Source organism: Ranitomeya imitator, chromosome 7 (assembly GCF_032444005.1).
Source record: "Ranitomeya imitator isolate aRanImi1 chromosome 7, aRanImi1.pri, whole genome shotgun sequence".
NCBI classification, from domain to species: domain Eukaryota; kingdom Metazoa; phylum Chordata; class Amphibia; order Anura; family Dendrobatidae; genus Ranitomeya; species Ranitomeya imitator.
Genome location: NC_091288.1, coordinates 13,563,023 through 13,577,532, shown reverse-complemented (window position 1 = coordinate 13,577,532; position 14,510 = coordinate 13,563,023). Strand labels below are relative to the sequence as shown.

General features: G+C 45.9%; 1 protein-coding gene across 2 annotated transcripts; it reads left to right on the top strand.

Moving 5' to 3' along the window:
• Positions 1–1,602: 1,602 nt before the first annotated feature.
• LOC138644406 (uncharacterized) lies at positions 1,603–13,698 on the top strand. 2 transcript variants are annotated; one of them, XM_069732740.1, is made up of 4 exons: positions 5,720–5,857; positions 5,958–6,110; positions 8,307–10,491; positions 12,688–13,698. In XM_069732740.1, the coding sequence occupies exons 3-4, from the start codon at positions 9,408–9,410 to the stop codon at positions 12,738–12,740; spliced, it is 1,137 nt and encodes a 378-aa protein (XP_069588841.1). In that variant the 5' UTR covers positions 5,720–5,857; positions 5,958–6,110; positions 8,307–9,407; the 3' UTR covers positions 12,741–13,698. The 2 variants fall into 2 exon arrangements, with proteins under 2 accessions (XP_069588840.1, XP_069588841.1); XM_069732739.1 differs by lacking the exon at positions 12,688–13,698 and adding an exon at positions 1,603–1,729 and having other exon boundaries at positions 3,926–6,110; positions 8,307–9,317.
• The last annotated feature ends 812 nt before the right edge of the window (positions 13,699–14,510 follow it).

Genomic DNA, 14,510 nt, shown 5'->3' with positions numbered 1-14,510 from the left:
AGTGAGGTCAGGGATCTATGTCCCAGATCAAGGACCATAAGACAGTTGAAGAAGCAAAGTTCTCAGCATCACAGAGTATTTCAGAAGAGGAATGTCATTATTTTCTGGACACAGTGGCATTAGCAGGGAGGGCCCAAAGGGCACAGAGTATTTCAGGAGAGAAGTGTGCTGATTTTGGTAGCGACTGTGAGAAGTGACTTAGTGACCTGGGTGATGTTACATCAGTAGATTGGCTAATATTTAGTACATGCTCTTCTATCCTAGATAAATATTTAGAAGGAAAACAGGGAGTGTTTAAAAGTAGTACATAATTTTATTACAAAAATACATCACATACATATAATAAAAACGACAAATATAGATACCAAAGGAAGGGACCTCGTACACACTGGACCGGAATAGTACAAAAACAGATGTTACTGTATAGCAGTATCCTCCACAAAGTGGAGGATAAATACCCTCAAAACAAAAGAAAGCCCCCACCGCAGACCGTATCAGCTGCCCATATAACTCAATCAACAGTCACACCCAAATAGGTATAAGTATGGGCAGAGAGACAATCAGGGAAAGGGGGAGGGTTAAATACTGTGAGAAGAATGGAGAGGCATAAATAACCAGCTCAGATGAGCGTTAAGGCAAACCCCACCAGATAGCACTGCTCACAGCCGGTTCTTACCCCAGGTGCTGAGGAGCCCAAGAATCGGGCAATGCCCCCGACGCGCGTTTCGCTATGTGTCCGCTGGCTTTTTCAAGGGGGAGTGTCCCTTTGTGATAAGTCAGGGCCTTATATCCATTAGTTCACCGGTCACATGACAGGAAAATATGGTCGAATTTAAGGACTTATTGAGGAAACGCACTAAGGTTTGGTGGAACCATGCTTTTTTGGATAAATATCTGCAGAAGGGCCTTATCCACAGGGGCCTCAGGGTGCAGGTCTTCCCATCTTTCCCGGTTGACGATGTTGATATTAAGGAAAGGTGGGAGGAATGTGCCAGTAAATGTTCTGTGGGGTTTATGGAGATCTTGAAGGAAATGAACGCGAAATCTTTAAAGGAAATGGAAGTTGACATTGAGACCCTACAGTCTAGTATTAAAAAAGAAATGTCGAGTGAAAATTTAACAAAATTTAATAACGAGATTGAGAAAGAAGTTGAAAAATGGGTTGAAGATATTCAACTAACAAAATCCAAGAAATTCCAGCGTGACATGAATGATAGACAGACTGGTAAAATGTATAGATGGAGGAATGGGAATGAGCGTTCTCGCCCATATTATCGCAATGAGTCACGGTCAAGATCACGATCGACATCATACAAATCTACTACATCTGTGGATGACAGACATTTGGGAAGAAGGGGTCCCTTGGAAAAAGATAGTGATGGCCCACAAACGAGTAAGAAAATGACTACAAGGCAGAATTCCAAAAAAGGACCTGTGGGACATCAGTCGGACGGTCGGACCCAGGGGGGACTACAGGTAGTTAACCTGTCTAATCATGTCCTCTCTGAGAGTCAACTAAACGTATTAAGCAGAGGGCTCTCGTTCTCGCCGACTAATGGTTTTAATTTTTTTACAGCCTTAAAGGACCTCCACTTATTTTCGAGGAAGTTGATTTTGAAGAAGTTACATTCGGGAGGAGGAAATGGATCTGATATTCTGGGCTGCACTGAGGAGGATACCCTCCGGATTTTGGAGGAACTATTGGATGAGCAAACGAATACACCTAAAGGTGAGTTTCCGCCGGCAATTATTCCGAGGTCCACGAGGTTTCCCCCCTTGTCCCTTAGCCCTGCAGTGGAAGTGTTCACTAAACTCGTAACAGAGGATTTGAGGAAGCTCTCCACACGTAGACAGCATGATAATCTCACAGGGAGCGAAAGAGAGGCTATTCGCCAGCTACAATCGCTTAAAGATGTTGTCTTTAAGGCGGCGGATAAGGGGGGAAACATCGTGGTCTGGCCGGTGGAAAAATATGAAAAAGAAGCATTCAAACAACTTCGGAATCAAACAGTTTATACCAAACTTACCCATAGTCCGGTGGTCTCCTTCTCGGTGCAGCTGCAGAAAATTCTGCATCGTGCTTTTGATGTGGGTATAATTAATAAAAAAGTGTTGGACGGCCTGACGGTTGAGTTCCCGAAGATCCCGACCTTTTACCTCCTCCCGAAAATCCACAAGGACCTCGTCAACCCCCCGGGACGTCCGATTGTGTCAGGGATGCAAGGTCTGTGTGACCCAATATGTAGATTTATCGACTATTATCTAAAAACACTAGTTGAAACACTACCATCCTTTGTGAAGGACACAACGGACGTCCTAACAAGGGTTGACGGGGTCTCTGTGGATGATGGGACTCTTCTTGTGACAGCTGATGTGGAGGCCCTTTATACCTGTATCGACCACACCGATGGCCTGCGAGCGGTCCGCTTTTTTCTGGGGACCTCCGACCTGGGCGGCCCTTTGTGTGAGCTTATCCTCGAGCTGCTGCAATTCGTTCTGACGCATAATTTTTTTACATTTAAAGATCAATTTTATCAACAAAAGCGTGGCGCAGCCATGGGGGCGGCCTGTGCGCCCGCGTACGCCAACCTCTTCCTGGGTTTCTGGGAGAGGTTGGTGTTTGGTGACGCGGGGGCGGGGGCCGCTGACCATGTGCTGTGCTGGTTACGCTACATAGATGACGTTTTGTTTTTTTGGCGTGGAACGGTGCAGCAGCTCGGGGATTTTATGGCTGTGCTCAATTCCAATGCATTTAATATCAGGCTAACCTACAAATATGACCCATTCACCATCGATTTCTTGGATATTTGTCTAAAGGTAGGTCCTGATACGTTTATTGAAACGGATGTGTTCCGTAAAACAACAGCGGTTAATGCATTGGTACATGCGTCATCTGGGCACAGCCAAGCCACCATAAGGGCCGTCCCGGTCGGACAGTTCCTCCGGATGAGGCGGATCTGCTCCACTGATCATACTTTTGAGCAACAGGCTAATGATTTGAGGGAGCGTTTCATACAGAGGGGATATAGCAAACGGTGTGTTCGATACGGGTATAATAGGGCTAAATTTACACCACGTAACCATTTGTTGTATAATAAACGAGACAAGAGTTGTACTGATGGAACAATACGTTTTATATCAGAATACAATCATGAGTGGGACAATATTAGAGCCATTTTAAACAAACATTGGCGTATTTTAGGCACTGAGCCCTCCCTGGGTCCGTTCCTGTCTGACTACCCACAGATGACCCCACGTAGGGCCAGAAATTTGAAGGACCTTTTGGTCAAGAGTCATTACTCGGCACCAACCACTAGTTTGTTTGGCTCATCACGACGCATCATGGGTTGCTATAGTTGTGGTCACTGTCTTGCCTGCGCCAATGTCCTGCGCAGTACCTCCTTTCACTCTGCGGATGGCAAAAAAGAATATCAGATTAGGGACTACATTTCTTGCAGTAGCAGGAATGTGGTCTACTATGCCACATGCAGTTGCCCACTGATATATGTGGGCCTTACATCCAGGGAATTAAGAGTGAGAGTGAGGGAACATGTGCGGGGCATTGGCGCGGCCGGGACAGTGGAGGATATATCTGAATTACAGACTATCCCTAGGCATTTCAGGGAAGTTCACAATTGTGACCCCAGATGTTTCAAGGTTAGAGGGATAGATTTGGTTCATACTGGAATAAGGGGTGGTAACATTAAACGCCTCCTTGCCCAGCGTGAGCTAAAATGGATAGTTACTTTAGATACTGTCAGACCCAATGGTCTCAATGAGGCCTTGAATTTTGCCCCTTTCCTGTAGCTATACACTATGGTTTATTGAAAGTTCCTTTTGCTTCCCCTCCATTTTTATGCTTTTTGTTGTCCTTTTGTTTGTTTGTGGCGTTTTCTTATTGTGTTTTATATTTTTTCCTTATTAGATTTTGCTCTCCTCTGGGATTGTGGATTTCTCTACAACTTATTTGGGGACTAATCATATATTACACAACTTCTTCCGCCATCTGCATCTGCTACGGATCATGGACCTGTTTTATCTATGCATCTACCCACTTATGAGGATCAATTACACTGATGTGTCGGTGCTACGATGTCCTGACTTTGTGCCCCATTCATACCTTCTATATTTATGTAATGTGACTGTTTATTATGCAATAGGTACGGGCACTTTGATGGGACAGTATTCCGTATCTCTTATTCTCTTTGGGCTGTGGTGCGCATGCGCCCGACGGCTCCCCTCCTCGCGCCTCCTGTATGCGGCCGCTTGGTGTCTGTGGCTCGGCGACCGGGTTTCCATGGCGATCTGCCGTGCGCCTGCTCGTCTGGCTCCAGGCACTGGCCGGATCTGGTGGTTGCGGGGCGGCTGGCCACGGGCGCATGCGCCGCTCATTCTCAGCCGCTGATCCTCTTCCGGTCATGTGACCGGTGAACTAATGGATATAAGGCCCTGACTTATCACAAAGGGACACTCCCCCTTGAAAAAGCCAGCGGACACATAGCGAAACGCGCGTCGGGGGCATTGCCCGATTCTTGGGCTCCTCAGCACCTGGGGTAAGAACCGGCTGTGAGCAGTGCTATCTGGTGGGGTTTGCCTTAACGCTCATCTGAGCTGGTTATTTATGCCTCTCCATTCTTCTCACAGTATTTAACCCTCCCCCTTTCCCTGATTGTCTCTCTGCCCATACTTATACCTATTTGGGTGTGACTGTTGATTGAGTTATATGGGCAGCTGATACGGTCTGCGGTGGGGGCTTTCTTTTGTTTTGAGGGTATTTATCCTCCACTTTGTGGAGGATACTGCTATACAGTAACATCTGTTTTTGTACTATTCCGGTCCAGTGTGTACGAGGTCCCTTCCTTTGGTATCTATATTTGTCGTTTTTATTATATGTATGTGATGTATTTTTGTAATAAAATTATGTACTACTTTTAAACACTCCCTGTTTTCCTCCTGTTTCGCGTATATCATGCTTTGGGAGTTGTAGCTAGAGGGGCCGGGATTTATTCCTGGGTCACCTGTTACTATGAGTCTGGGTTTTTGTATATTGATATTTATTTCTGTGTTTCTCACAGCAGGTCCCAGCGTTATAACAATGGACTTTCGAGCCCGTGACGGCACATGGCTCACGCAAATTGATAGCGTTTTTAAGGATACCAATGAATTGGGCATGGAGGGGAATTCTAGGGGGTTACAGGAAAATATGGTCGAATTTAAGGACTTATTGAGGAAACGCACTAAGGTTTGGTGGAACCATGCTTTTTTGGATAAATATCTGCAGAAGGGCCTTATCCCCAGGGGCCTCAGGGTGCAGGTCTTCCCATCTTTCCCGGTTGACGATGTTGATATTAAGGAAAGGTGGGAGGAATGTGCCAGTAAATGTTCTGTGGGGTTTATGGAGATCTTGAAGGAAATGAACGCAAAATCTTTAAAGGAAATGGAAGTTGACATTGAGACCCTACAGTCTAGTATTAAAAAAGAAATGTCGAGTGAAAATTTAACAAAATTTAATAACGAGATTGAGAAAGAAGTTGAAAAATGGGTTGAAGATATTCAACTAACAAAATCCAAGAAATTCCAGCGTGACATGAATGATAGACAGACTGGTAAAATGTATAGATGGAGGAATGGGAATGAGCGTTCTCGCCCATATTATCGCAATGAGTCACGGTCAAGATCACGATCGACATCATACAAATCTACTACATCTGTGGATGACAGACATTTGGGAAGAAGGGGTCCCTTGGAAAAAGATAGTGATGGCCCACAAACGAGTAAGAAAATGACTACAAGGCAGAATTCCAAAAAAGGACCTGTGGGACATCAGTCGGACGGTCGGACCCAGGGGGGACTACAGGTAGTTAACCTGTCTAATCATGTCCTCTCTGAGAGTCAACTAAACGTATTAAGCAGAGGGCTCTCGTTCTCGCCGACTAATGGTTTTAATTTTTTTACAGCCTTAAAGGACCTCCACTTATTTTCGAGGAAGTTGATTTTGAAGAAGTTACATTCGGGAGGAGGAAATGGATCTGATATTCTGGGCTGCACTGAGGAGGATACCCTCCGGATTTTGGAGGAACTATTGGATGAGCAAACGAATACACCTAAAGGTGAGTTTCCGCCGGCAATTATTCCGAGGTCCACGAGGTTTCCCCCCTTGTCCCTTAGCCCTGCAGTGGAAGTGTTCACTAAACTCGTAACAGAGGATTTGAGGAAGCTCTCCACACGTAGACAGCATGATAATCTCACAGGGAGCGAAAGAGAGGCTATTCGCCAGCTACAATCGCTTAAAGATGTTGTCTTTAAGGCGGCGGATAAGGGGGGAAACATCGTGGTCTGGCCGGTGGAAAAATATGAAAAAGAAGCATTCAAACAACTTCGGAATCAAACAGTTTATACCAAACTTACCCATAGTCCGGTGGTCTCCTTCTCGGTGCAGCTGCAGAAAATTCTGCATCGTGCTTTTGATGTGGGTATAATTAATAAAAAAGTGTTGGACGGCCTGACGGTTGAGTTCCCGAAGATCCCGACCTTTTACCTCCTCCCGAAAATCCACAAGGACCTCGTCAACCCCCCGGGACGTCCGATTGTGTCAGGGATGCAAGGTCTGTGTGACCCAATATGTAGATTTATCGACTATTATCTAAAAACACTAGTTGAAACACTACCATCCTTTGTGAAGGACACAACGGACGTCCTAACAAGGGTTGACGGGGTCTCTGTGGATGATGGGACTCTTCTTGTGACAGCTGATGTGGAGGCCCTTTATACCTGTATCGACCACACCGATGGCCTGCGAGCGGTCCGCTTTTTTCTGGGGACCTCCGACCTGGGCGGCCCTTTGTGTGAGCTTATCCTCGAGCTGCTGCAATTCGTTCTGACGCATAATTTTTTTACATTTAAAGATCAATTTTATCAACAAAAGCGTGGCGCAGCCATGGGGGCGGCCTGTGCGCCCGCGTACGCCAACCTCTTCCTGGGTTTCTGGGAGAGGTTGGTGTTTGGTGACGCGGGGGCGGGGGCCGCTGACCATGTGCTGTGCTGGTTACGCTACATAGATGACGTTTTGTTTTTTTGGCGTGGAACGGTGCAGCAGCTCGGGGATTTTATGGCTGTGCTCAATTCCAATGCATTTAATATCAGGCTAACCTACAAATATGACCCATTCACCATCGATTTCTTGGATATTTGTCTAAAGGTAGGTCCTGATACGTTTATTGAAACGGATGTGTTCCGTAAAACAACAGCGGTTAATGCATTGGTACATGCGTCATCTGGGCACAGCCAAGCCACCATAAGGGCCGTCCCGGTCGGACAGTTCCTCCGGATGAGGCGGATCTGCTCCACTGATCATACTTTTGAGCAACAGGCTAATGATTTGAGGGAGCGTTTCATACAGAGGGGATATAGCAAACGGTGTGTTCGATACGGGTATAATAGGGCTAAATTTACACCACGTAACCATTTGTTGTATAATAAACGAGACAAGAGTTGTACTGATGGAACAATACGTTTTATATCAGAATACAATCATGAGTGGGACAATATTAGAGCCATTTTAAACAAACATTGGCGTATTTTAGGCACTGAGCCCTCCCTGGGTCCGTTCCTGTCTGACTACCCACAGATGACCCCACGTAGGGCCAGAAATTTGAAGGACCTTTTGGTCAAGAGTCATTACTCGGCACCAACCACTAGTTTGTTTGGCTCATCACGACGCATCATGGGTTGCTATAGTTGTGGTCACTGTCTTGCCTGCGCCAATGTCCTGCGCAGTACCTCCTTTCACTCTGCGGATGGCAAAAAAGAATATCAGATTAGGGACTACATTTCTTGCAGTAGCAGGAATGTGGTCTACTATGCCACATGCAGTTGCCCACTGATATATGTGGGCCTTACATCCAGGGAATTAAGAGTGAGAGTGAGGGAACATGTGCGGGGCATTGGCGCGGCCGGGACAGTGGAGGATATATCTGAATTACAGACTATCCCTAGGCATTTCAGGGAAGTTCACAATTGTGACCCCAGATGTTTCAAGGTTAGAGGGATAGATTTGGTTCATACTGGAATAAGGGGTGGTAACATTAAACGCCTCCTTGCCCAGCGTGAGCTAAAATGGATAGTTACTTTAGATACTGTCAGACCCAATGGTCTCAATGAGGCCTTGAATTTTGCCCCTTTCCTGTAGCTATACACTATGGTTTATTGAAAGTTCCTTTTGCTTCCCCTCCATTTTTATGCTTTTTGTTGTCCTTTTGTTTGTTTGTGGAGTTTTCTTATTGTGTTTTATATTTTTTCCTTATTAGATTTTGCTCTCCTCTGGGATTGTGGATTTCTCTACAACTTATTTGGGGACTAATCATATATTACACAACTTCTTCCGCCATCTGCATCTGCTACGGATCATGGACCTGTTTTATCTATGCATCTACCCACTTATGAGGATCAATTACACTGATGTGTCGGTGCTACGATGTCCTGACTTTGTGCCCCATTCATACCTTCTATATTTATGTAATGTGACTGTTTATTATGCAATAGGTACGGGCACTTTGATGGGACAGTATTCCGTATCTCTTATTCTCTTTGGGCTGTGGTGCGCATGCGCCCGACGGCTCCCCTCCTCGCGCCTCCTGTATGCGGCCGCTTGGTGTCTGTGGCTCGGCGACCGGGTTTCCATGGCGATCTGCCGTGCGCCTGCTCGTCTGGCTCCAGGCACTGGCCGGATCTGGTGGTTGCGGGGCGGCTGGCCACGGGCGCATGCGCCGCTCATTCTCAGCCGCTGATCCTCTTCCGGTCATGTGACCGGTGAACTAATGGATATAAGGCCCTGACTTATCACAAAGGGACACTCCCCCTTGAAAAAGCCAGCGGACACATAGCGAAACGCGCGTCGGGGGCATCGCCCGATTCTTGGGCTCCTCAGCACCTGGGGTAAGAACCGGCTGTGAGCAGTGCTATCTGGTGGGGTTTGCCTTAACGCTCATCTGAGCTGGTTATTTATGCCTCTCCATTCTTCTCACAGTATTTAACCCTCCCCCTTTCCCTGATTGTCTCTCTGCCCATACTTATACCTATTTGGGTGTGACTGTTGATTGAGTTATATGGGCAGCTGATACGGTCTGCGGTGGGGGCTTTCTTTTGTTTTGAGGGTATTTATCCTCCACTTTGTGGAGGATACTGCTATACAGTAACATCTGTTTTTGTACTATTCCGGTCCAGTGTGTACGAGGTCCCTTCCTTTGGTATCTATATTTGTCGTTTTTATTATATGTATGTGATGTATTTTTGTAATAAAATTATGTACTACTTTTAAACACTCCCTGTTTTCCTCCTGTTTCGCGTATATCATGCTTTGGGAGTTGTAGCTAGAGGGGCCGGGATTTATTCCTGGGTCACCTGTTACTATGAGTCTGGGTTTTTGTATATTGATATTTATTTCTGTGTTTCTCACAGCAGGTCCCAGCGTTATAACAATGGACTTTCGAGCCCGTGACGGCACATGGCTCACGCAAATTGATAGCGTTTTTAAGGATACCAATGAATTGGGCATGGAGGGGAATTCTAGGGGGTTACAGGAAAATATGGTCGAATTTAAGGACTTATTGAGGAAACGCACTAAGGTTTGGTGGAACCATGCTTTTTTGGATAAATATCTGCAGAAGGGCCTTATCCCCAGGGGCCTCAGGGTGCAGGTCTTCCCATCTTTCCCGGTTGACGATGTTGATATTAAGGAAAGGTGGGAGGAATGTGCCAGTAAATGTTCTGTGGGGTTTATGGAGATCTTGAAGGAAATGAACGCAAAATCTTTAAAGGAAATGGAAGTTGACATTGAGACCCTACAGTCTAGTATTAAAAAAGAAATGTCGAGTGAAAATTTAACAAAATTTAATAACGAGATTGAGAAAGAAGTTGAAAAATGGGTTGAAGATATTCAACTAACAAAATCCAAGAAATTCCAGCGTGACATGAATGATAGACAGACTGGTAAAATGTATAGATGGAGGAATGGGAATGAGCGTTCTCGCCCATATTATCGCAATGAGTCACGGTCAAGATCACGATCGACATCATACAAATCTACTACATCTGTGGATGACAGACATTTGGGAAGAAGGGGTCCCTTGGAAAAAGATAGTGATGGCCCACAAACGAGTAAGAAAATGACTACAAGGCAGAATTCCAAAAAAGGACCTGTGGGACATCAGTCGGACGGTCGGACCCAGGGGGGACTACAGGTAGTTAACCTGTCTAATCATGTCCTCTCTGAGAGTCAACTAAACGTATTAAGCAGAGGGCTCTCGTTCTCGCCGACTAATGGTTTTAATTTTTTTACAGCCTTAAAGGACCTCCACTTATTTTCGAGGAAGTTGATTTTGAAGAAGTTACATTCGGGAGGAGGAAATGGATCTGATATTCTGGGCTGCACTGAGGAGGATACCCTCCGGATTTTGGAGGAACTATTGGATGAGCAAACGAATACACCTAAAGGTGAGTTTCCGCCGGCAATTATTCCGAGGTCCACGAGGTTTCCCCCCTTGTCCCTTAGCCCTGCAGTGGAAGTGTTCACTAAACTCGTAACAGAGGATTTGAGGAAGCTCTCCACACGTAGACAGCATGATAATCTCACAGGGAGCGAAAGAGAGGCTATTCGCCAGCTACAATCGCTTAAAGATGTTGTCTTTAAGGCGGCGGATAAGGGGGGAAACATCGTGGTCTGGCCGGTGGAAAAATATGAAAAAGAAGCATTCAAACAACTTCGGAATCAAACAGTTTATACCAAACTTACCCATAGTCCGGTGGTCTCCTTCTCGGTGCAGCTGCAGAAAATTCTGCATCGTGCTTTTGATGTGGGTATAATTAATAAAAAAGTGTTGGACGGCCTGACGGTTGAGTTCCCGAAGATCCCGACCTTTTACCTCCTCCCGAAAATCCACAAGGACCTCGTCAACCCCCCGGGACGTCCGATTGTGTCAGGGATGCAAGGTCTGTGTGACCCAATATGTAGATTTATCGACTATTATCTAAAAACACTAGTTGAAACACTACCATCCTTTGTGAAGGACACAACGGACGTCCTAACAAGGGTTGACGGGGTCTCTGTGGATGATGGGACTCTTCTTGTGACAGCTGATGTGGAGGCCCTTTATACCTGTATCGACCACACCGATGGCCTGCGAGCGGTCCGCTTTTTTCTGGGGACCTCCGACCTGGGCGGCCCTTTGTGTGAGCTTATCCTCGAGCTGCTGCAATTCGTTCTGACGCATAATTTTTTTACATTTAAAGATCAATTTTATCAACAAAAGCGTGGCGCAGCCATGGGGGCGGCCTGTGCGCCCGCGTACGCCAACCTCTTCCTGGGTTTCTGGGAGAGGTTGGTGTTTGGTGACGCGGGGGCGGGGGCCGCTGACCATGTGCTGTGCTGGTTACGCTACATAGATGACGTTTTGTTTTTTTGGCGTGGAACGGTGCAGCAGCTCGGGGATTTTATGGCTGTGCTCAATTCCAATGCATTTAATATCAGGCTAACCTACAAATATGACCCATTCACCATCGATTTCTTGGATATTTGTCTAAAGGTAGGTCCTGATACGTTTATTGAAACGGATGTGTTCCGTAAAACAACAGCGGTTAATGCATTGGTACATGCGTCATCTGGGCACAGCCAAGCCACCATAAGGGCCGTCCCGGTCGGACAGTTCCTCCGGATGAGGCGGATCTGCTCCACTGATCATACTTTTGAGCAACAGGCTAATGATTTGAGGGAGCGTTTCATACAGAGGGGATATAGCAAACGGTGTGTTCGATACGGGTATAATAGGGCTAAATTTACACCACGTAACCATTTGTTGTATAATAAACGAGACAAGAGTTGTACTGATGGAACAATACGTTTTATATCAGAATACAATCATGAGTGGGACAATATTAGAGCCATTTTAAACAAACATTGGCGTATTTTAGGCACTGAGCCCTCCCTGGGTCCGTTCCTGTCTGACTACCCACAGATGACCCCACGTAGGGCCAGAAATTTGAAGGACCTTTTGGTCAAGAGTCATTACTCGGCACCAACCACTAGTTTGTTTGGCTCATCACGACGCATCATGGGTTGCTATAGTTGTGGTCACTGTCTTGCCTGCGCCAATGTCCTGCGCAGTACCTCCTTTCACTCTGCGGATGGCAAAAAAGAATATCAGATTAGGGACTACATTTCTTGCAGTAGCAGGAATGTGGTCTACTATGCCACATGCAGTTGCCCACTGATATATGTGGGCCTTACATCCAGGGAATTAAGAGTGAGAGTGAGGGAACATGTGCGGGGCATTGGCGCGGCCGGGACAGTGGAGGATATATCTGAATTACAGACTATCCCTAGGCATTTCAGGGAAGTTCACAATTGTGACCCCAGATGTTTCAAGGTTAGAGGGATAGATTTGGTTCATACTGGAATAAGGGGTGGTAACATTAAACGCCTCCTTGCCCAGCGTGAGCTAAAATGGATAGTTACTTTAGATACTGTCAGACCCAATGGTCTCAATGAGGCCTTGAATTTTGCCCCTTTCCTGTAGCTATACACTATGGTTTATTGAAAGTTCCTTTTGCTTCCCCTCCATTTTTATGCTTTTTGTTGTCCTTTTGTTTGTTTGTGGCGTTTTCTTATTGTGTTTTATATTTTTTCCTTATTAGATTTTGCTCTCCTCTGGGATTGTGGATTTCTCTACAACTTATTTGGGGACTAATCATATATTACACAACTTCTTCCGCCATCTGCATCTGCTACGGATCATGGACCTGTTTTATCTATGCATCTACCCACTTATGAGGATCAATTACACTGATGTGTCGGTGCTACGATGTCCTGACTTTGTGCCCCATTCATACCTTCTATATTTATGTAATGTGACTGTTTATTATGCAATAGGTACGGGCACTTTGATGGGACAGTATTCCGTATCTCTTATTCTCTTTGGGCTGTGGTGCGCATGCGCCCGACGGCTCCCCTCCTCGCGCCTCCTGTATGCGGCCGCTTGGTGTCTGTGGCTCGGCGACCGGGTTTCCATGGCGATCTGCCGTGCGCCTGCTCGTCTGGCTCCAGGCACTGGCCGGATCTGGTGGTTGCGGGGCGGCTGGCCACGGGCGCATGCGCCGCTCATTCTCAGCCGCTGATCCTCTTCCGGTCATGTGACCGGTGAACTAATGGATATAAGGCCCTGACTTATCACAAAGGGACACTCCCCCTTGAAAAAGCCAGCGGACACATAGCGAAACGCGCGTCGGGGGCATTGCCCGATTCTTGGGCTCCTCAGCACCTGGGGTAAGAACCGGCTGTGAGCAGTGCTATCTGGTGGGGTTTGCCTTAACGCTCATCTGAGCTGGTTATTTATGCCTCTCCATTCTTCTCACAGTATTTAACCCTCCCCCTTTCCCTGATTGTCTCTCTGCCCATACTTATACCTATTTGGGTGTGACTGTTGATTGAGTTATATGGGCAGCTGATACGGTCTGCGGTGGGGGCTTTCTTTTGTTTTGAGGGTATTTATCCTCCACTTTGTGGAGGATACTGCTATACAGTAACATCTGTTTTTGTACTATTCCGGTCCAGTGTGTACGAGGTCCCTTCCTTTGGTATCTATATTTGTCGTTTTTATTATATGTATGTGATGTATTTTTGTAATAAAATTATGTACTACTTTTAAACACTCCCTGTTTTCCTCCTGTTTCGCGTATATCATGCTTTGGGAGTTGTAGCTAGAGGGGCCGGGATTTATTCCTGGGTCACCTGTTACTATGAGTCTGGGTTTTTGTATATTGATAAATATTTAGAAGTCTGAAGGTCACAGCGGGAGGTGTATCCCCATCATGGAGTGCCCAGAGTATGGCGAAACATGTGAGAAAATAAAACTCATCTGAATACTGAGGAGATAAACGACGAGAACAATATGCAAGATGGTGGGGAATTACCCCAATAACAGAGATATTCCAGTGCACTGCCACGCCCCAGTGCACCTCCAGCCTGATTTGCATGTGTCTTCTACACTAATTTTCTCATGACTAGAACATTGAATCTCTGCAAAAAAAAAAAAAAAGGTATCATTTAATTTTGTGGCATGCGCCTATACAGCTATGCTGCTACTTCCTTATGGAAAACTGTGCTGACAGGTTCCCTTTAACCCCTTCCTGACAAGTGCAAGTGTTGTGCTTTTGACCCACATCATTGGTTTTATCATACCGCGTACTGTAAACGGGGAAAAAATTCCAAGTGCGGTGAAATTGCAAAAAAAGTGCAATTCCATAGTTGTTGTTTTTACCATGTTCACTAAATGCTTAAACTGACCCGCCATTATGATTCTCCAGGTCATTGTGAGTTCACAGGCATTAAACATGTCTAGGTTCTTTTTGATTGAAGTGGTGAAAAAAAATCCGAATGGCACCATTTTCCGAGACACATTGTGTCTCCATTTTTCGTGACCTGGAGTTGTGTTAGGGCTTTTTTTTTGCACACTGAGCTG

Excerpts from the sequence above, each read along its gene's own strand:
- LOC138644406 (XM_069732740.1), top strand. The coding sequence starts at position 9,408 with ATGAGTCTGGGTTTTTGTATATTGATATTTATTTCTGTGTTTCTCACA. Across the intron at positions 10,492-12,687 it reads GCAAACGAATACACCTAAAG|ATTTTGCTCTCCTCTGGGAT; the intron begins GTGAGTTTCCGC and ends TTTCCTTATTAG.